Here is a 22,941-nt window from a genome sequence, read left to right on the forward strand (position 1 = left end):
CGAAGTTCAATCTCTGCCTAACGGCTGGGCGGTTGCTCGTGGTCGACGCCCGTGTTCCTGGCCTCGACTATTTTTTTTTATGTTGCAGGTAGATTCGAATTGACACTCGTCGCCACTGTTGGATCCGTGATTCAGAGGATATGCTGTTATTAAATAATCACACGGATGCTGTACATTAACAATAAACAGGTCTTTACTGGAGGAGGGTAGTCTCAAGACTGGGGGTACAGAGGCATGCGCAAAGCTTATATACCGGTGTGGTCACTGCCGGTACTACAGTATACAGGAGCTGTAAAAGTAGTTCTGACTTAAAGGCACATACACTACAAACCACACTTCATCAAAAAACTTGGCATTTGCAAAGAGTTAAACCAAACTTAATATGACACCCAGTTAATGCAACAGATAGCCTATTAACCAAACCTTTGTCAATAGAACATGTTCAAAATCTAATATGGTTCATAAAACAATTTTCCTGAGTGTGTGCAATGCACTGCTTCAAAGAGAAACAGAATACAATTAAATGAAAAAAGACCCTGGCTTATTAACCAAGCTTTTGTCCATAGAATAGTCCTGGTAATGAACAGTTACTGAATTACTAACTTACTTAGTCTGACAAATGATGAAAAGTAACTGCCATACTCAAAGCTCAAATCAGGTCAGACTCTTCCTTGTGTCTACATTTGTTCTATGTTTTATCGACAAATTGTAATGCATCACTTACATAGTTGTTGTCTTGCCTGCTCCATTGGATCCTAACAAAGCTGTAATTTCTCCTTTGTAGAAATCAAGGTTCAAGTCTTTAACAGCTACTTTTTTGCTCTCCTTATATTCTTTGGTGAGTGACCTTAGAGCAACTCCAATCTTAAAATTAGGATGTGCCACTTCTTTCCCAGATATATTCACAGAATTCAAGGGTTCCCCTATTGAAAGGAATGAACAGATGAAATGTCTGTATCATAATTCCATACTGGAATCCTTCTCTAGTAACCTGCTACCATGGTAAATATGCAATAATAACAGTTAGTAGCAATCTTATTCTTGCTGACTTCACTTGGTCACAGTTTAAAGGATATTTTGTCCGTGTATTTATTTTTGATACTTTCATATTTCCTGTCATGAAAATTGAGCTTGCAGGAACTGTGATCCACTGTATTCTTCAACTATATAATGAGATCCATGAAACAGAATTGGGAATACAAGAGAGCACAAGAACGGGAGATTGGGCCGGAGATAAAAGGGTGCGACTGAGTCGACCAGCGGGACTACAAGAGAGCGAGCCCGGAACAGCACCAACCTACCTGGGAGGGTAAGAAGTAGAAAGATTCAAAGTGTGACATCACAGGAAAGCAGGGAAGTGAATGGTTGGTCAGTATTTCTCTCTTTTTTTAAACATTGGTTTAAATTAAAAGCCAGGATTAAAAACTAAACGTTCAAAACTTAAATACTTAATTAATTAAATACATTAGAGATGGCAGGGCAGGCGATGTGTTACTGCTGCAACATGTAGGGGCTGGTGGACACCATTGAGGTCCACGGCGACCACATTTGCAGTCAGTGTTGGTTGCTTGAGGAACTTCGGCACCATGTTGATGAGCTGGAGTCCGAGCTTCAAACACTGCGACACATCAGGGAGGGGGAGAATTACTGGACGCTGTGTTCCAGGAGGCAGTCACACCACTTAGATTAATTCATTCAAATTTGGTCCGTGGTCAGGGACAGGTGGGTGTGACTACGAGCAAGGCAGATATGGGGACCCAGGAGGTAGTGGTGGAGGAGCTTCAGCCCTTGCTCTTGTCCAACAGTTATGAGGTTCTTACTCTCTGTGTGGGCGCAAGCAGGGACTTCAGTGCGGATGAGCAAACTGACCACAGCACCATGGTATAGGGAGCCATTCAAGTGGGGGGAGCAAATAGAAATGTGGTAGTGGTAGGGGACAGTATAGTTAGGGGGATAGACACTGTTCTCTGTAGCCAAGAGCATAAGTCTCGAAGGATGTGTTGCCTGCCCGGTGCCAGGGTAAAGGACATCTCCTCTGGTCTGGAGAGGAACTTAGAGTGGGAGGGGATAGATCCAGTTGTCGTGGTCCATGTAGGTACCAACGACGTAGGTAGGACAAAGGAAGAGGTTCTGCAGAGGGAGTATGAGCAGCTAGGGGCTAAATTAAAAAGCAGAACCACAAAGGTAATAATCTCTGGATTACTACCTGAGCCATGTGCAAATTGGCATAGGATAAATAAGATCAGAGCGATGAATGAGTGGCTCAAAGATTGGTGTGGGAGAAATGGGTTTCGATTCTTGGGGCACTGGCACCAGTACTGGGGTATGAGGGAGCTGTTTTGTCGGGACGGGCTTCATTCGAACCAGGCTGGGACCAGTGTCCTGGCGAATCGAATATCTAGGGCTGTAGATAGGGCTTTAAACTAAATAGTCGGGGGGGGGGGGGGGGGAAGGGATCCGCTGAGCGGAAATTAAAAAAGTTAAAGAAAAATGAGAAGGCAAAAGTGCAGGGTAGCGATAGGGGTAATGATAGCCAGAGTGTGACAGAGCGTATACACATAAGAGTGCATCAGAAAGAGAGGTCAAAGTAGGGAAAAATGGTAAAAAGACAAAATTAAGAGCTCTATATCTGAACGCATGCAGCATTCATAACAAGATAGATGAGTTGACAGCACAAATAGAAATAAATGGGTATGATCTGATAGCCATTACAGAGATGTGGTTGCAAGATGACCAAGGTTGGGAATTGAATATTCAGGGGTATTTACCATTTCGTAAGGATAGGTAGAAAGGAAAAGGAGTTGGTGTAGCTCTGTTAATAAGGGATGAGATCAATGCAGTAGTGAGAAATGATATTGGCTTAGAAGATCAAGGCGTAGAATCAGGTTGGGTGGAGATAAGAAATAATAAGGGTAAGAGGTCACTGGTGGGAGTGGTCTACAGGCCCCCAAACAGTAGCCACACTGCAGGACAGAGTATAAATCAAGAAATAATAGAGGCTTGTAAGAAAGGTCCGGCTATAATCATGGGAGCTTATAATCGTCATATTGATTGGACAAAGCAAATTGGCAAAAGTAGACTTGAGGAAGAGTTCTTAGAGTGTATGCGCGATAATTTCTTGGAACAATACATTGTGGAGCCAACCAGGGAGCAGACTATTTTAGATCTGGTAATATGTAACGAGGCTGGATTAATTAATGATCTTGAAGTGAAGGATCCTCTTGGGAAGAGAGATCATAACATGGTAGAATTTCAAATTCAGTTTGAGGGTGTCCTGAACTTAAATAAAGGTAACTACAAAGGTATGAAGGCAGACTTGGTTAAAGTGGACTGGGAAAATATATTACAGGGTAAGACTGTAGAAAAGTAGTGGCAAACATTTAAGGAGATATTTCATAACTCTCAGCAAAGATATATTCCAGTGAGAAAGAAAGACTCTAAGAGAAGGATGAACCATCCGTGGCTAACTAAGGAAGTAAAGGATGGTATCAAATTGAAAGCAAAAGCATACAATGTTGCGAAGAATAGTGGAAGGCCAGAGGATTGAGGAATATTTAAAAACCAGCAAAGGACGACTAAAAAAATGATAAAGAGAGAGAAGATAGCTTATGAGAGTAAGCTAGCAAGAAATATAAAAACAGACAGTAAGAGCTTCTACAGGTATATGAAAAGGAAGAAAGTAGCTAAAGTAAACGTTGGTCCCCTAGAGGATGAGTCTGGGGAATTAATAATGGGAAATAGGGAAATGGCGGAGACTTTGAACAAATATTTTGTATCGGTCTTCACGGTAGAAGACACTAAAAGCATCCCAATAATGGATAATCAAGGGGCTATTGGGGTGGCGGGGGGGGGGGGGAACTTAAAACAATCACTATCACTAGAGAAAAAGTACTAGGCAAGCTAATGGGACTAAAGGTGGACAAGTCCCCTGGACCCAATGGCCTGCATCCTAGGGTCTTAAAAGAGGTGGCTGCAGAGATATTGGATGCATTGGTTGTAATCTACCAAAATTCCCTGGATTCTGGAGGTCCCAGCGGACTGGAAAACCGCAAATGTAACGCCCCTATTTAAGAAAGGAAGGACATATAAACCAGGCAACTATCGACCAGTTAGCCTAACATCTGTCATTGGGAAAAGGCTGGAGTCCATCATTAAGGAAGTGGTAGCAGGACATTTAGAAAATCATATTGTCAAGCAGAGTCAGCATGGTTTTATGAAAGGGAAAATCATGTTTGACAAATTTGCTGGAGTTCTTTGAAGATATAACGAGCAGGGTGGATAAAGGGGAACCAGTAGATGTCAGGTATTTGGATTTCCAGAAGGCATTGAATAAGGTGCTACATAAAAGGTTACTGCACAAGATAAGAGCTCACGGGGTTGGGGGTAATATATTAGCATGGATAGAGGATTGGCCAACTAACAGAAAACAAAGAGTTGGGATAAATGGGTCATTTTCCGGTTGGCAATCTGTAACTAGTGGGGTGCCACAGGGATCAGTGCTGGGGCCTCAACTATTTACAATCTATATTAATGACATGGATGAAGAGACCGAGTGTAATGTAGCCAAATTTGCTGATGATACAAAGATAGGTGGGAAAGCAAATTGTGTGGAGGAGGTAAAGAATCTCCAAAGGGATATAGATAGGTGAAGTGAGTGGGCAGAAATCTGGCAGATGGAGTATAATGTGGGAAAATGCAAGGTTATCCACTTTGGTAGGAAAAATAAAAAAGCAAATTATTATTTAGATGGGGAGAGATTACAAAATGCTGAGGTATAGAGGGACCTGGGGGTCCTTGTACATGAATCACAAAAAGTTAGCATGCAGTTACAGCAAGTAATTAGGAAGGCAAATGGAATGTTGGCCTTTATCGACCCCTTAGTTAAATTTTAAGTGTTCCTTAATGCAATCACCAAAGTTGTACAGGGGTACGAGAAATAAGTGGGCACCACAAACACCACTATGTCAACAAGGAAATTCATCACTTTTTAAAGATCTTTCCTCACGTATCCATGGGTTGTTACAGTATAGGCAACACTAAAGGTACAAGGAGTAATGGCATAATTAAGAAAATATAAGGTTCATGGAGTTGAAGTAAATGTTTTTGAAATTGAAGGGACAATTTTACAACTGTGCACAAGTAGCAGCTGACTGCTGCACATATCGGGAAATCACGGGTGCAAATTTAAGTCCAATGCACACCAGTGATTGCCCAATAAGCGCAGTCAGTTAACTAGGTTCCCTGCTGGTATACGTCAGCTCTTGTTTCTTTGGTATTTTGGCATGAGCAAATGCGAAGGCAAATAGCTTGAAAACATGGGGCCCAAAATTCTGTTGATCACCCAACTTCCTTTCTTTGATCCTACTAGCTATCATTGTAAATGGTTTCCTCTCCTCAGGTACTGTCTCCTTCCCTTTAAAAACCACCATCATTACCTCCTCCTTAGAAACCCCACCCTTGACCCCTCTGTCCTTACAAACTATCGCCCCACCTCCCTTTCCTCTCCAAAGTCCTTGACTGTTGTTGCTTCCCAAATCTGGGCCCATCTGTCTGCAACTCCATGTTTGAATCTCTCCAATCAGGTTTCCACCATGCCGCAACACTGAAATGGCCCTAATGAAAATCACAAATGACATCTTCTTTGACTGCGACCATGATGACCTATCACTCCTCATCTTTCTTGACATCTTTGCAGTCTTTGATGTGGTTTACTTCATCATCCGCCTCCAACGTCTATCCTCCGTTGTCCAGCTCAGTGGGCTGCCCTTGCTTAGTTCCACTTTCCTTCTTCTTAGGCAGGCCCTCGGAACCGAGGATGACTTGCTTCCACATTAAAAATGAGCTCGCAGGTGACTGATTAGTCCAATGCGGGACCTACAGTCTCTGTCACAGGTGGGGCAGACGGTGGTTGAAGGGGCGGGTGGGTGGGGGGCTTGGGTTGACGTGCACTCCTTGCGCTGCCTGCGCTTGGCTTCCGCTTGCTCCCGGCGAAGAGACTCGAGGTGTTCGACGCCTTCCCGGATGCTTCTCCTCCACTTTGTGCGGTCTTGGGCCAGGGATTCCCAGGTGTCAGTGGGGATGTTACACTTTTTCAAGGAGGCTTTGAGGGTGTCCTTGAAGCATTTCCTCTGCCCACCTGGGGCTCTCTTGCCGTGCCGGAGCTCCGAGTAGAGCGCTTGTTTTGGGAGTCTCGTATCGGGCATGCGGACAATGTGACCCGTCCATCGGAGCTGATTGAGCGTGGTCAGAGCTTCGATGCTGGGGATGTTGGCCTGAGCAAGAACACTGACATTGTTGCGCCTATCCTGCCAATGGATTTGCAGGATCTTGCGGAGGCAGCATTGGTGGTACCTCTCCAGTGCTTTGAGGTGCCTGCTGTACATGGTCCATGTCTCTGAGGCATACAGCAGGGCAGGTATCACTGCTGCCCTGTAGACCATGAGCTTAGTGCCGGTTTTGAGGTCCTGGTCTTCAAACACTCTCTTCCTCAGGCGACCGAAGGCTGCACTGGCACACTGAAGGCGGTGTTAGACTTCGTCGTCGACGTCTGCCCTTGTTGACAGTAGGCTCCCGAGGTATGGAAAGTGGTCCACGTTGTCCAAGGCCTTGTCGTGGCTTTTGATAATCGGGGGGCAGCACTGTGTGGCGGCGGCAGGTTGGTAGAGGACCTTTGCCTTACAGATGTTTAGTGTAAGGCCCATGCTCTCGTATGCTTCGGTGAAGGTGTTTACGATGGTTTGGAGTTTGACCTCCGAGTGAGCGCAGACGCAAGCATCGTCTGCATACTGTAATTCGACGACAGAGGATGGGACGACCTTGGATCTGGACTGGAGGCGACGGAGGTTGAACAGTTTTCCGTTTGTTCTGTAAATTAGCTCCACTCCAGTGGGGAGCTTACTGAGGGTGAGATGGAGCATTGCAGCGAGGAAGGTTGAGAACAGCGTTGGTGCGATGACACAGCCTTGCTTGACCCCGGTTCGTACGTGAATTGGGTCTGTAGTGGAACCGTTGGTCAGGATCACGGCTTGCATGTCGTCGTGAAGCAGGCGAAGGATAGTGACAAACTTTTGAGGGCAGCCGAATTTGAGGAGGGCACTCCATAATTCCTCACGGTTGACAGTGTCGAACGCCTTTGTGAGATCAAAGAAGGCCTTTACTTTGAAGTTCCACCTTTACTTATCCAATCATCATCAGAGCAGTCTCCAGCAAAGAACTCTCTTACCTGCTTCACACCATTATCTCCACTGACCCCCAAGGATCAATCGTTGGCCCCCTGCTCTTCCTCATCTGCATGCTGCCACTTGGCAACATCATCTGATGACATGGCATCAGATTCCATATGTATATTGATGACACCACCATCTCACGTGTCTCCTCTACTGCCTCTAAGTTGTCAGACTGCACCTCCTGGAGTGTTACTCCACAAGGAAAGACTGAGCCTAGGCTACCCCGGGCTCCACACTTCTCACCCACAAGACCATGCTGAAACTCAACCCCCCCCCACTCCTCCCACAACTTACCTGAGTGTCAACAAGTAGTCTCTTCAACTGCCAGCAGCTGGCCAGCTGCCTCTTTCTACCTGTTTCGGGTGGGCAGCTGTCTGGCGGGACATAAATGATCCTCAGCCTTTAAAATTGGCTGAGCCTCCTGCTGCCGCCCCCAAGCACCCGCTCCTTAGCCGGCTCTCCGCCCGGGAGTTACGATTCCCCCTATAGTTTCTAGTCACTAACGCACATAAATGAGAATGTTTTCTATTAGCCTCAGATAACTCAGAAAGGTCATTGACCTGAAACGTTAACTCTGTTTCTCTCTCCACAGATGCTGCCTGATCTGCTGAGTATTTCCAGCATTTTCTCTTTTTATATCAGAAAATACACATCTTGATGTAAAATTTTTTAATGTTTCTCCCCAGACTCCATTGCTTTGTCCCTGTTACTGCTGTCTGTTCCTGGGGTACAAACAAATAGTTCTAATCAGTTTAATTTCTGTGTAAAATGTAAAACATTCTCTCCGTGGTGATGTGCTTCTCAGCATTCCCTTAACCCTGTCACAAATCTAATTTCTGTTATATTTTTTTCCTTCATTTACCGATCACTGATGCCCGAACATCCTTCTTCACGTAGGCCAGTAATGCAGACCGGACTTGCTGTGCTGTGAGCATACTCCATGATCAACTGGACATGCCCACGGTTCAAATAGGGCTAGCTGAATGATGTCAGCTCCCCACCAGGCTTCATGGAATATCTCACTTTTGCATGCTGCTCCCCCTGGTGGAAAACTGAACTTAATCCCCAAGCAAGTAATAAGCAGAAATAACAACAAAAAATGCTGGAAAAACTCAGCAGGTCAGGCAACATCCGTGGAGAGAAATTTGAGTTGACGTTTTGGGTCGAACCCTTCTTCAAAACTGGAAAGAACAGAAAATAGATCGAAGGCAGGGCTGCGACCGGACAAAAGAAGTGAAAGAAACAAAAGAGCTAGACGAGATGGTAATAGGCTGAGATTAGGTGTAAAGTGTACTGGCAGGGCAAGAGGTAGCTGCCAGGTGTGAGAGAGAAACAAAAGGAAAGGGAGGGGGGGGAAAGGAGTGGAAAAATTACAAGAAAAAATGTGTAATAGGGGCCGAGGTTATGATCTGAAATTGTTGAACTCGATATTGAGTCCGGAAGGCTGCAGACTGCCTAATCGGAAGATGAGGTGCTGTTCCTCGAGTTTACGTTGAGCTTCCGTGGAACAATACAAGAGGCCAAGGACGGTGAGGTCCGAGTGGGAATGGAGCGGTGAATTAAAATGACAGGCGACCGGAAGCTCGGGGTCACCCTTACGGACTGAACGGAGGTGTTCCGCAAAGCGGTCACCCAATCTGCGTTTGGTCTCCCCAGTGTAGAGGAGACCGCATCGTGAGCAGCGAATACAGTATACTAGATTGCGAGAAGTACAAGTAAATCGCTGTTTCACCTGGAAGGGGTGTTTGGGGCCCTGGACAGTGGGAAGAGGGGAGGTATAGGGGCAGGTGTTACATCTCCGCTTGCACGGTAAGGTGCCAGGCGAAGGGGAAGGGCTGTTTGGGGTGATAGAGGAGTGGACTAGGGTGTCTCGGAGGGAGCGGTCCCTACGGAATGCTGAAAGGGGAGGGGAGGGTAAGATACGTTTGGTGGTGGGATCACTTTGGAGGTAGCGGAAATGCCGGAGGATGATCCGTTGAATGTGGAGGCTGGTGGGGTGAAAGGTGAGGACAAGGGGAACCCTATCGTGGTTCCTGGAGGGAGGGGCAGGGGTGAGGGCAGAAGTGCGGGAGATAGAACTGACACGGTCGAGGGCAATGTCAACCACGGTAGAGGGGAATCCTCGGTTGCGGAAAAAGGAAGACATGTCTGAAGCACTAGTGTGCCTGGACCATGACCCCACTACCGAACATCAAACCACCGTTTCCAAGACTGTCACTGACCTCATCTCCTCTGGAGATCTTCCCCCCGCTGCCACCACCTCATAGTTCCCCAACCCCGCACAGCCCGCTTCTACCTCCTTCCCAAGATCCACAAACAGGACTGCCCTGGTAGACCCATCGTTTCAGCCTGTTCTTGCCCCACAGAACTTATCTCTTCCTATCTTGACTCTATCTTTTCTCCCCTTGTCCAGTCTCTTCCCACCTACATCCGCGACTCTTCGGACGCCCCCCGCCACTTTAACAGTTTCCAGTTTCCTGGCCCCAACCGCTTCCTTTTCACCATGGACGTACAATCCCTCTACACCTCCATCCCCCACCCGGATGGCCTGAGGGCGCTCTGCTTCTTCCTTGAACAGAGGCCCAACCAGTTCCCATCCACCACCACCCACTACATTGAACAACTTCTCCTTTAACTCCACTCATTTCCTCCAAATCAAAGGTGTTGCCATGGGTACCCGCATGGGTCCTAGCTATGCCTGCCTTTTCGTGGGCTATGTGGAACAATCTTTGTTCCAGTCCTACTCGGGTCCCCTCCCTCACCTCTTTTTCCGATACATTGATGATTGTATCGGTGCCGTTTCCTGCTCTCGCCCCGAACTTGACAATTTCATTCACTTTGCCTCCAATTTCCACCCTTCCCTCACCTTCACATGGTCCATCTCTGACTCTTCCCTTCCCTTCCTCGACTTCTCCGTCTCCATCTCTGGGGATAGGTTATCGACCAATATTCACTACAAGCCCACTGACTCCCACAGCTACCTGGACTACACTTCCTCCCACCTCGCTTCCTGTAAGGACTCTATTCCATTCTCCCAGTTTCTCCATCTCCGCCGTATCTGCTCCAACGATGCCACCTTCCACACCAGTGCTTCAGACATGTCTTCCTTTTTCCGTAACCGAGGATTCCCCTCTACCGTGGTTGACACTGCCCTCGACCGTGTCAGTTCTATCTCCCGCACTTCTGCCCTCACCCCTGCCCCTCCGTCCCGGAACCACGATAGGGTTCCCCTTGTCCTCACCTTTCACCCCACCAGCCTCCACATTCAACGGATCATCCTCCGGCATTTCCGCTACCTCCAAAGTGATCCCACCACCAAACGTATCTTCCCCTCCCCTCCCCTTTCAGCATTCCGCAGGGACCGCTCCCTCCGAGACACCCTAGTCCACTCCTCTATCACCCCAAACAGCCCTTCCCCTTCGCCTGGCACCTTCCCGTGCAAGCGGAGGAGATGTAACACCTGCCCCTATACCTCCCCCCTTCCCACTGTCCAGGGCCTCAAACACCCCTTCCAGGTGAAACAGCGATTTACTTGTACTTCTCGCAATCTAGTATACTGTATTCGCTGCTCACGATGCGGTCTCCTCTACATTGGGGAGACCAAACGCAGATTGGGTGACCGCTTTGCGGAACACCTCCGTTCAGTCCGTAAGGGTGACCCCGAGCTTCCGGTCGCCTGTCATTTTAATTCACCGCTCCATTCCCACTCGGACCTCACCGTCCTTGGCCTCTTGTATTGTTCCACGGAAGCTCAACGTAAACTCGAGGAACAGCACCTCATCTTCCGATTAGGCACTCTGCAGCCTTCCGGACTCAATATCGAGTTCAACAATTTCAGATCATAACCTCGGCCCCTATTACACACTTTTTCTTGTAATTTTTCCACTCCTTTCCCCCCCCTCCCTTTCCTTTTGTTTCTCTCTCACACCTGGCAGCTATCTCTTGCCCTGCCAGTACACTTTACACCTAATCTCAGCCTATTACCATCTCGTCTAGCTCTTTTGTTTCTTTCACTTCTTTCGTCCGATCGCAGCCCTGCCTTCGATCTATTTTCTTTTCTTTCCAGTTTTGAAGAAGGGTTCGACCCGAAACGTCAACTCAAATTTCTCTCCACGGATGTTGCCTGACCTGCTGAGTTTTTCCAGCATTTTTTGTTGTTATTTCTGCTTATCACTTGCTTGGGGATTAAGTTCAGTTTTCCACCAGGGGGAGCAGCATGCAAAAGTGAGATATTCCATGAAGCCTGGTGGGGAGCTGACATCATTCACCGTGCACAGCACCCCACTTACGCCCCGGCTGGAATATTGGGTGGCACCCCCTGACTGTACGCTATCTCCACCGGGGTCATGGGGGCCTACCTACCCCCATTGCTGTCCCCAGCACCCATGAAGCCCCCCCCCAGCGGGGTGCCGGCTGCTCGCCATGAGCCCAGCACTCCTCGAGTGCCGCGCTCGTTTGTCGGCACTCCCGATCCCTGGTGGCCCAGCTGGGCGCCGGGACGTGCTGCGCCAGGCCCCTCCCCTTTAATAAGGGGAGGAAGGTCTGCAGTACCGCGGCGCAACCGCTGCGATATTGGCTCACAGCACCCCAAGAGGGACGCAGCATGCTTCCAGTAGCGCTCCTCCTCTCTCTCGGGGTGCTCCCTTGGAAAATCGGCCGCAGGGCCGCTAACCTTTTCGGGGCGCTAAAATTAGCACCCCGGCGAAGGTAGGGGGCACTACCCGATTTTTACCCCTTAGATTTTAAAGAGGGTTAAAGGAGGAGAGACAGGTGGAGTGATGGAGAGATTTAAAGAGGGAATTTCAGAGCTTAGGGCTTAAACGGCTGAAAGCATGACCGCCAATAGTGGGGCAAAGGGAGTGGGAGATGCGCAAGAGGCCAGATTTGGAGGAACACAGAGTTCTTGGAGGGTTGTAGAGCTGGAGGAGGTTGCAGAGGAAAATCAGCCCTACTATATCTTTAAATGGACTCATAAAATTTAAGTCTTACCTTTCACATTTATTTGCTGGTTGTAGTGGTTCAGGTTTTGGGCCCAGTAACCTTCTCCTGTCTTCCTGTCAAACCGTTTGGCACAATCACACAGATTTTGCCAATACAAACCTGTAAATGGGAAATACCAAGGCCTGCGAGTTCCATATTTACCTAAAATATTATTGTTAAAGTTAAAAGTAATGCACCAAATAATTCATAGCTCAGTGTGTGTGCACAGATAAAAGTCCATAAATATATTCACAGAAAATCTCTTAAATGGCAACATACTCATGAAAAAGTGTTTAGCACACCTTTTATAGCTTGGGGTGGGAACACAAAAGCAAGTCACTATTATTTTCATTATATACAACTGATGTGAATATTTGTTTTAATGCCTAATTAAAACTAACTGAATTGAATTTTATGAGAATATTACAGAATGTATGATAAAGGGTGCATAGCATATATATGGAGTTTCAGAAAGACATTGTCACAGAAACTTGTTACAAAGATTGAGGCACATGATATTAAAGGGAATGTAATTGCATAATCAAGCAATGGCTAAGGGAATCGAGGCAAATAGCGGTTTTCGAATGAGAGAGATGTGAATAGTGGTCTGCCCAGGGATGTGTGCTGGGATCTTTTCTATTTTCCATTCATAGAAATCATTTATTAAATTTGGGTTCATGTCAACTATGAGGAGGAATGCAAGAGATAGCAGAAAGGTAGCAGATGCAGTTCAATGCAGAGAAATGTGAAACACTACATTTCGGAGAAAACAGTGAATACTCTAATTCTTAACAGAGTGGAGGAACAGAGCGATTAAGGTTACAGATACAAATATCTTTAAAAGTGTGAATTGCTAATAGAAATGGCCATGAAAAAGGCAAATGGATTCTAAGCTTTATATATATTGGCATTGAGTATAATAACAAGGAATTAATGGGACTAAAAGTCGATAAATCTCAAGGACCAGATGACCTATATCCTAGGGTTTTGAAAGAGGTGGCCATTGGGATGGTGGACGCATTGGTTGTCATCTTCCAAAATTCTAAAGATTCTGGAACAGTTCCTACAGATTGGAGGATAGCAAATGTAAGCCTGCTATTTCAGAAAGGAAGGAGAGACAAAACGGGCATCTACAGACCTGTTAGCCTCACATCGGTAGTTGGGAAAATGCTGGAATCTAATATAAAGGATGCAATAACTGGGCACTTAGAAACTAATAGTAAGATTGGGCAGTCAACATGGATTTATGAAAAGGAAGTCCTGTTTGACAAACCTATTCGAGTTCTTTGAGGATGTAACTAGTGGAGTAGACAAAGGGGAGCCGGTAGATGTGGTGTATTTGGATTTTCAGAAGGCCTTCGATAAGGTCCCACACAAGAGGTTGGTGAACAAAATTAGGGCACATGGAATTGGGGAATAAGAATAAAACCGGATGGACCACCCAGCATCGACCTCGGCACTGGAAACGACAATGACAACGGCAAACCCAGCCCTGTCCTCCAAACCCAATGTCCTCCTTACCAACATCTGGGGGCTTGTGCCAAAATTGGGAGAGCTGTCCCACAGACTAGTCAAGCAACAGCCTGACATAGTCATAATTACCGAATCATACTTTACAACCAATGTCCCAGACACCACCATCACCATCCCTGGGTATGTCCTGTCCCACCGGCAGGACAGACCCAGCAGAGGTGGTGGCACCGTGGTATACAGTCGGGAGGGAGTAGCTCTGGGAGTCCTCAACATTGACTCAGGACCCCATGAGGTCTCATGGCATCAAGTCAAATATGGGCAAGGAAACCTCCTGCTAATTACCACCTACCGCCCTCCCTCAGCTGATGAATCAGTACTCCTTCATGTTGAACACCAATTGGAAGAAGCACTGAGAGTAGCAAGGGCACAAAATGTCCTCTGGGTGGGGGACTTCAATGTCCATCACCAAGAGTGGCTCGGCAGCACCACAACTGACCGAGCTGGCCGAGTCCTAAAGGACATAGCTGCCAGACTGGGTCTGCGACAGGTGGTGAGGGAACAAACAAGAGGGAAAAACCTACTTGATCTCGTCCTCACCAATCTACCTGTTGCAGATGCATCTGTCCATGACAGCATTGGTGGAAGTGACGACCGCACAGTCCTTGTGGAGACGAAGTCCCATCTTCATGTTGAGGATACCCTCCACCATGTTGTGTGGCACTACCACCGTGCTAAATGGGACAGATTTCGAACAGATCTGGCAACTCAAAACTGGGCATCCATGAGGCGCTGTGGGCCATCAGCAGCAGCAGAATTGTATTCAACCACAATCTGTAACCACATGGCGCGGCATATCCCTCACTCTACCATTACCATCAAGCCGGGAGATCAACCCTGGTTTAACGAAGAGTGCAGGAGAGCATGCCGGGAACAGCACCAGGCATACCGAAAAATGAGGTGTCAACCTGGTGAGGCTACAACACAGGACTACTTGCATGCCAAACAACAGAAGCAACATGCGATAGACAGAGCTAAGCGATCTCACAACCATCGGATCAAATCAAAGCTCTGCAGTCCTGCCACATCCAGTCGTGAGTGGTGGTGGACAATTAAACAGTTAACAGGAGGAGGAGGCTCCAAAAATATCCCCATCCTCAATGATGGTGGAGCCCAGCACGTGAGTGCAAAAGACAAGGCTGAAGCATTTGCAACTATCTTCAGCCAGAAGTGCCGAGTGGATGATCCATCTCGGCCTCCTCCTGAGGTCCCCAGCATCACAGATGCCAGCCTTCAGCCCATTCAATTCACTCCAGGTGATGTCAAGAAACGGCTGAAGACACTGGATACTGCAAAGGCTATGGACCCTGACAACATTCCAGCAATAGTACTGAAGACTTGTGCTCCAGAACTAGCTGCGCCCCTAGCCAAGCTGTTCCAGTACAGCTACAACACTGGCATCTACCCAGCAATGTGGAAAATTGCCCAAGTATGTCCTGTCTACAAAAAGCAGGACAAATCCTACCCGGCCAATTACCGTCCCATCAGTCTACTCTCAATCATCAGCAAAGTGATGGAAGGTGTCATCGACAGTGCTATCAAGCGGCACTTACTCAGCAATAATCTGCTAACTGACGCCCAGTTTGGGTTCCGCCAGGGCCACTCAGCTCCTGACCTCATTACAGCCTTGGTCCAAACAGGGACAAAAGAGCTGAACTCAAGAGGTGAGGTGAGAGTGACTGCCCTTGACATCAAGACAGCATTTGATCGAGTGTGGCATCAAGGAGCCCTAGCAAAACTGAAGTCAATGGGAATCAAGGGGAAAACTCTCCATTGGTTGGAATCATACCTAGCACAAAGGAAGTTGGCTGTGGTTGTTGGAGGTCATTCATCTCAATCACATGACATCACTGCAGGAGTTCCTCAGGGCAGTGTCCTAGGCCCAACCATCTTCAGCTGTTTCATCAATGACCTTCCCTCCATCATAAGGTCAGAAGTGGGGATGTTCGCTGATGATTGCACACTGTTCAGCACCATTCGAGACTTGTCAGATACTGACGCTGTCCGTGTCCATATGCAGCAAGACCTGGACAACATTCAGACTTGGGCTGACAAGTGGCAAGTAACATTCGCACCACACAAGTGCCAGGCAATGACCATCTCCAACAAGCGAGACTCTAACCATCTCCCCTTGACATTCAATGGCATTACCATCGCTGAATCCCCCACTGTCAACATCCTGGGGGTCACCATTGATCAGAAACTGAACTGGACCAGCCATATAAATACTGTGGCTACAAGAGCAGGCCAGAGGCTGGGAATTCTGCGGCGAGTGTCTCACCTCCTGACTCCCCAAAGCCTTTCCACCATCTACAAGGCACAAGTCAGGAGTGTGATGGAATACTCTCCACTTGCCTGGATGAGTGCAGCTCCAACAACACTCAAGAAGCTCGACACCATTCAGGATAAAGCAGCCCGCTTGATTGGCACTCTATCCACCACCTTCAACCTTCACTCCCTCCACCACCGGCGCACTGTGGCTGCAGTGTGTACCATCTACAAGATGCACTGCAGCAACTCGCCAAAGCTCCTTCAACAGCACCTTCCAAACCCCCGACCTCTACCACTTAGGACAAGGGCAGCAGATGCATGGGAACATCACCACTTACAAGTTCCCCTCCAAGCCACACACCATCCTGACTTGGACCTGTATCGCCGTTCCTTCACTGTCGCTGGGCCAAAATCCTGGAACTCACTTCCTAACAGCATTGTGGGTGTACCTACACCATATGAACTGCAGCGGTTCAAGAAGGCGGCTCACCACCATCTTCTCAAGGGCAATTAGGGATGGGCACTAAATGCAGGCCTAGCCAGCCAGCGACGCCCACATCCCATCAATGAATAAAAAATATATATATACTAACATGGATTGAGAATTGGTTAACAGACAGAAAACAAAGAGTAGGGATAAACGGGTCTTTTTCAGGATGGCAAGCTGTGACTAGTGGGGTACCGCAAGGATCGGTGCTTGGGCCCCAGCTATTCACAATCTATATCAATGATTTGGATGAGGGGACTAAATGTAACATTTCCAAATTTGCTGATGACACAAAGCTAGGTGGCAGTGTCAGTTGCGAAGAGGATGTGAAGAGGCTTCAAGGGGATCTCGACAGGCTCAGTGAGTGGACGAGAACATGGCAGATGGATTGTAATGTGGATAAATGTGAAGTTATCCACTTTGGTAGAAAAAACAGAAAGGCAGAGTATTTCCTAAATGGTGAAAGATTGGGGAATGCAGATGCTCAAAGGGACCTGGGTGTCCTTGTACATGAGACACTGAAAGTGAATGTGCAGGTGCAGCAAGCCATTAAGAAGGCAAATGGTATGCTGGCCTTCATTACAAGAGGATTTGAGTACAGGAGTAAAGAAGTCTTACTCCAATTATATAGGGCCTTGGTGAGACCACATCTATGTTCTTATGTTCTTAAGTGATGTTAAATTTGTAGAAGACATTGGTTAGGCCATAGTTGGAGTACTGCATGCAGTTCTGAGCATGGCATTATAGGAAGGATATCAGTCAAATGGAACATAAGAACATAAGAGCATAAGAAATAGGAGCAGGAGTAGGCCATTTTGCCCCTCAAGCCTGCTCCGCCATTCAATAAGATCATGGCTGATCTTCTACCTCAACTCCACTTTCCTGCACTATCCCCATATCCCTTGATTCCCTTAATATCCAAAAATCTATCGATCTCTGTCTTGACTATACTCAACGACTGAGCCTCCACAGCCCTCTGGGGTAGAGAATTCCAAAGACTCACCACCCTCTGAGTGAAGAAATTTCTTCTCATCTCAGTCCTAAATGGCTGACCTCTTATTCTGAGACTGTGACCCTGGTTCTAGACTCCCCAGCCAGAGGAAACATCCTCCTTGCATCTACCCTGTCAAGCCCTGTAAGAATTTTGTATGTTTCAATGAGATCACCTCTCATTCTTCTAAACTCTAGAGAATATAGGCCTAGTCTACTCAATCTCTCCTCATAGGACAATCCTCCCATCCCAGGAATCAGTCTGGTGAACCTTTGTTGCACTCCCTCTATGGCAAGTATATCCTTCCTTAGGTAAGGAGACCAAAACTGTACACAATACTCCAGGTGTGGTCTCACCAGGGCCTGATATAATTGCAGTAAGACGTCGTTACTCTTATAATCAAATCCTCTTGTAATAAAGGCCAACATACCATTTGCTTTCCTAATTGCTTGCTGTACCTGCACGTTAACTTTCAGTGATTCATGTACAAGGACACCCAGGTCCCTCTGAACACCAACATTTCCCAATCTCTCATCATTTAAAAAATACTCTGCTTTTCTTTTTTTCCTACCGAAGTGGATAACTTCACATTTCTTCACATTATATTCAATTTGCCATGTTCTTGCCCATTCACTTAGCCTGTCTATATCCCGTTGAAGCCTCTTTGCATCCTCCTCACAACTTACATTCCCACCCAGGATAGAGCTGATTCATTAGAATGCTACGAGGATCCAGAGGCTATACAGTTATGAAGAAATGCTTGAAAATGTGGGCATTCTTTCACTGGAACAGAGAAGGATAGAGGTGATCTAATAGAGGATTCCATATTATGAAAGGTATTGAGAGGCTAACTAGTTGTTGAATCTGTATCAAGGAAGCATAGATTCAGGATTATTTCTAGAAGTATGACGGGGGAAGTTACAAGAATTTGTATTCGATTACGGAATGCTTTACTACAAGTGGCTATTGAGGCAGAGACTATGGCAGTGGTTTTTATGAATTGGAAATTTTACTGACTGGGAGCACATATCAAGAATTTGGGCATAGAAACCAGTGAGCCCTGCAGGATTTACTATCCATCAACTTTATTGAACAGAGAATTCAGTGTTCTCCACACCTAAAATCTGGGTGTGTGAATTCATAAAATTTACCTTTAGAATACCATTTTAAAGGGAACCGCATAAGTATTTTGAAAAATAATATAAATGTGTATGGGAAAAAGACAGGGAATGGGATTACTGTAGACAGCTCCAGTTGAAGAACTAATAACGGCACATACATGGTGGGTCCAATGGCCTCCATCTGTGCCATAATTTCCATGATTCTGTAATGCATTTTGCATTGTGTTATTTGTAACTCAAAAAAGGTTTGACAAACACTTATTTGTACATACTGCAATACCCTTTAATAACTGCCTCCCACACAGCTTTACAGATAATCCTTATTGCAGGTAGTTTATTAAAAGAAAACAACTTGCAGTTGCAGGTATAAAATTCAGTAAGTAGAGTCCAGATCATTTTAACAGATAACACTGGAGCCATTGGCTTCTTCTATAACTGTGTTGCATATATTTAAAATAAATTTGTTCCCCTAATTGTACAGTGGAAATCATTACAAATTTGAAATGATAGATAATAACAGTGAAGGACAATTATTATGGGCAAAATAATTGATTTTCATACCAGGGAAGACATTGTGTAGATACCAGCCTAGCATGAGGTATATCACTGAATCAATGATCATCATCCAGCAAATCCAGGCAAAAGAAATATTGTCCCCACCCCCAAGGGCTTCATGCATGTTATTCCACTGGATTCCTGAAAAAACAACAGTCCATGTGAAATAAAACAAGATGCAAATACAGCAATTCCCTGGATATATCCAATTATAGAGAGACAGGAGAACACCATTCATACTGTGTTCAATAATACACACCAGTTCAAATCAAATTTGAAACCAGTCAGTGTAAATTCAGATTCACTTGTTTCAAATCCCTTTTACTGACCAACATTTGCACTCTCATGCTCTTTAATCTGACTCTTTAAGAGCCTTGCTATTTTTTCATGGTATTGAGAAAAATCATAAACAAAAAAGAAATTCAAGATATTTTACACAACAGAATTTGCACATTTCTTCTAACTACCAAGTACCTGGATGCAGCATTACTACTTTTACAAATCAAATTGTTTTGTTTATTTTCAATTGTTATTTAAACCATAAATGGCGATACTATCATGAGGGAAAATTTGCTGGATGCAAGAGCTAACATTTCCCCTTAGACATACAGTAATAAATAGTGCAAGAATTGTGGAATGTTATTAATTATTAGTACAGTGGAACATCGCTATAACAGGTCTCCCAATAATGTAATCCCATCTATAACCAGCACATTCACGACGCGCAATAGTCAGGGCTTTTCCTACTTTACATCTGTGAAGTGGAAGATATGGAGCTGCCAACGCCTCTGTAATTCTGATCTTTTCATTGGTGAATGAAAGAGAATTGCTGAGGCTTATTCCTCCTCCTGTCATCACATATCCCTAATAAATTTAGGGGGTTGTCCGAATGCCATTGACTACTCCTGTATACATGTGACAATGCATTGTTAAAACAACTAACACTCATCCTTCAATGTTAACAGGAGCAACAGATACCAGCTGGTGCATAACTTCCAATGCTATTGCTTCACTCACAGAGGAAATCAGTGTGTGCTGGATTAATTGGACCTTAACAAGGCCTCAGCAGATTAACATCAGCATTACTACTTTTACAAATCAAATTGTTTTGTTTATTTTCAATTGTTATTTAAACCATAAATGGCGATACTATTATGAGGGAAAATTTGCTGGACGCAAACTTCTTTCTATCAAAATTTTCTTCACATTTTCAGATCACGTTGTAGACATCGGAGGAAAACTAAGAGCTGAGCTGACAATTAATATATCGTTGGATAGTGCTTAATTGCCCGATTTACACTGCTACTAACAACTACTCACTACAGTTAGTGCTAAAAACAAATTTATTAGTAGTGTTGATTATAATTGATAAACCACCACCATTGGTTTCTATCACGTTATTTATATAAAACAAATACACGTCAAATTGAAAAAAATAAGTATTTCAGTATATTTCAACATTTTTCTCCAGTACACATGTTTTGAAACATGTATCAAAAATATAGGGTTTTTTTTCCAATTAATTCTTAGACTGCAGGTTTCCCAGACAATTTTCTTTATTCCTGCAATACTGAAATCTGTTGAAATTTGTTTAAAAAAAAGGTCCTGTTTTAGAAAGGTGGCAATCAGCATCGCCAATTCACAAAGATGCGGAATTTTTCCATTCATTATAGATGGAAAATTATGCGGACTATGAAATGGGCCCAAAATGCTGACATGCACTTTTGTTGTGAGAAGCTCTGCTCTGGGAGCACAGGCTTGTAACATTTACCTTAATATCCCTTTAATATTCAGAATACCAATGCTAAACATCTCAAAGTACAATGAAGGGTGTCAAAGTGTTAGCAAGCATCCATCTCCTGCTCCTGCATTAATAAATTTGTGCTGATCATTCAAAACTTCTTTTGCCTTTATTAGCAACAATTTGCATTCATGTAGAACTCCCCTTGCAGAAGGAAATATGTGCTTAACCAGGCAGACAAGTGAACACAGAGCTGCAATCTAGTGACAACAAATATCAGTCGGGAAAATGTTGTTTGGTGATGTCAAGTGACTAGCCCAGATGTAAAAAATTATACTGCTAGTAAGTTAGATTTCTTCAAATTGATTTCAGTCTAATAAATATTAGTCTTTAAGAAGGTCTTCATTTGCATTAAATATTTAGCAGGGAGTTCAGTTCAGCATCAGCCATTTTCAAATGACAATATCATAATCACTGTAAAACTCAGTGTATCATTCTATATTTTCCACATCGTTTTTATCGTCAGAATTTCAAATAAGTTGATCCACATTTTAAGAGTTTCTTACCTGTTCCTTCCCCCTCAAAAAGAGTGATAATATATGCTCCCTGGCTGAATGCAGTTGGACACAGGAGACACTAGATAGGATTTAGATTTTAAAAACTATTAGTAAGAGTTTAAATTGTTAAAATAATTAAACTCACTTACACATTAGAGACCAAATAACCTTGTGTTACTAAAGGTAACATAACCCTTTTTGCCAACATGCTGAATGGATAATGTAGATGTAGGCAGGTTACTTATGTAGAATTATATAGAAATTACTACATGGAAACAGGCCATTTGACCTAACCAGTCAATGTTGGTGTTTACTCTTGTCCCACATCCCTTCATTCCCAATTCCACCAACAACCTATTCTAAATGTAGACATGGTTTCCTATTCAATCACTAACTCTGGTAGTACAGTCCACAGCCTCAAAACCCTGGGCAAAAATGTTTTGCCTGCTCCCTGCCCGGCCTCCAAAAACTTACCTTCCTATTTCCTACTCCATTCCCACCCATCACCGCCTTAACTAAGCCCGTTTTTTAAGGAAGCTGTGGTCCCACATGACTTAATCACGAGCCTCATTAATACATGTACAGTGGGGTCCTGGGATATAATTCGGACCCCAATGTCATTTTAGGCGTCATCTGAGTGGGGCATCCGCCATGGCCACCCCATTCAGTAAAGCCCGACAAGGAAGAAGTGGAGTCCCACAATGGTACATTTTAACGGTATCTTTGTGGGGTCAGGGGGGCAGGAGTGCTTCTGCTGCCCTGGGCTCCCTCCTGCCCACCAGCAAGACAATGCAAAAAAAACACTCTTGTTCTTACATCTACGACCCTTCATTCTAGACTCCTCAGCTACTGGAAACGGACTATTTCTATCCACCCTGTCCCATCCTTTCACAATTTTTAACACTTCTATCACATTGTCCTATGATCTGCGTTGTTCTAATGGAAAAAGCCCCACTTTTTCAAGTCTTTCTTCATATTTGTAATTTTGTTAGACATAGTACACAGAAACATTTTCCCTCAGGATATTAATTTTATTTCAGTCATATGAGCAATAGATATACCAAAGAAACTACGATTGTAGAATTGGCTCATGCTACTTACAATTAGAATCTGGCTGGAGAAACTGAGCTGGTTCTGTATGACCACAAGAATCATGTAGGGAAAGAAGGTAATGATGTAGATCAAGCAGGCACTGAGAGCTGCTGTATTAGCATGGTTGAAAAAGGTAGCGATCAGGTAGCTCATCGCAATAACAGATACTCCAAAATCCAAAAGATAGAGGAAAATAATGAATCCATTACTGTTGGGAAGAATCTGGCTGGCTTTAAAGATAATGGTGAGGAGAACACTGCTCAGAATCAGGAACATGACGGTGTCCAGAAACCAGACCAGAAAATGAACTATTGGCTTCACTCCCAGCATCTTCGTGTACTGTAGAATAGAAAATGCACTATTAGAGACCTCCAAAAAACAATGCTAAGT

General features: G+C 45.0%; 1 protein-coding gene across 1 annotated transcript in view; it reads right to left on the reverse strand.

The window, feature by feature from the left end:
- Positions 1–22,941, reverse strand: part of LOC147117285 (ATP-binding cassette sub-family A member 13-like) — a 250,509-nt gene that overhangs the window by 141,101 nt on the left and 86,467 nt on the right. The window contains exons 16-20 of the mRNA XM_085988134.1: positions 22,561–22,890; positions 21,469–21,538; positions 19,168–19,302; positions 12,216–12,368; positions 725–923 (exon numbers count right to left, since the gene is read on the reverse strand). Of these exons, the coding sequence (XP_085844260.1) occupies positions 725–923; positions 12,216–12,368; positions 19,168–19,302; positions 21,469–21,538; positions 22,561–22,890 (887 nt within the window). The remainder of the gene's footprint in view (positions 1–724; positions 924–12,215; positions 12,369–19,167; positions 19,303–21,468; positions 21,539–22,560; positions 22,891–22,941) is intronic.

The sequence above is a fragment of the Somniosus microcephalus genome, chromosome 5 (assembly GCF_052327205.1).
Source record: "Somniosus microcephalus isolate GS21.2 chromosome 5, FLI_Smic_1.0, whole genome shotgun sequence".
NCBI lineage: Eukaryota > Metazoa > Chordata > Chondrichthyes > Squaliformes > Somniosidae > Somniosus > Somniosus microcephalus.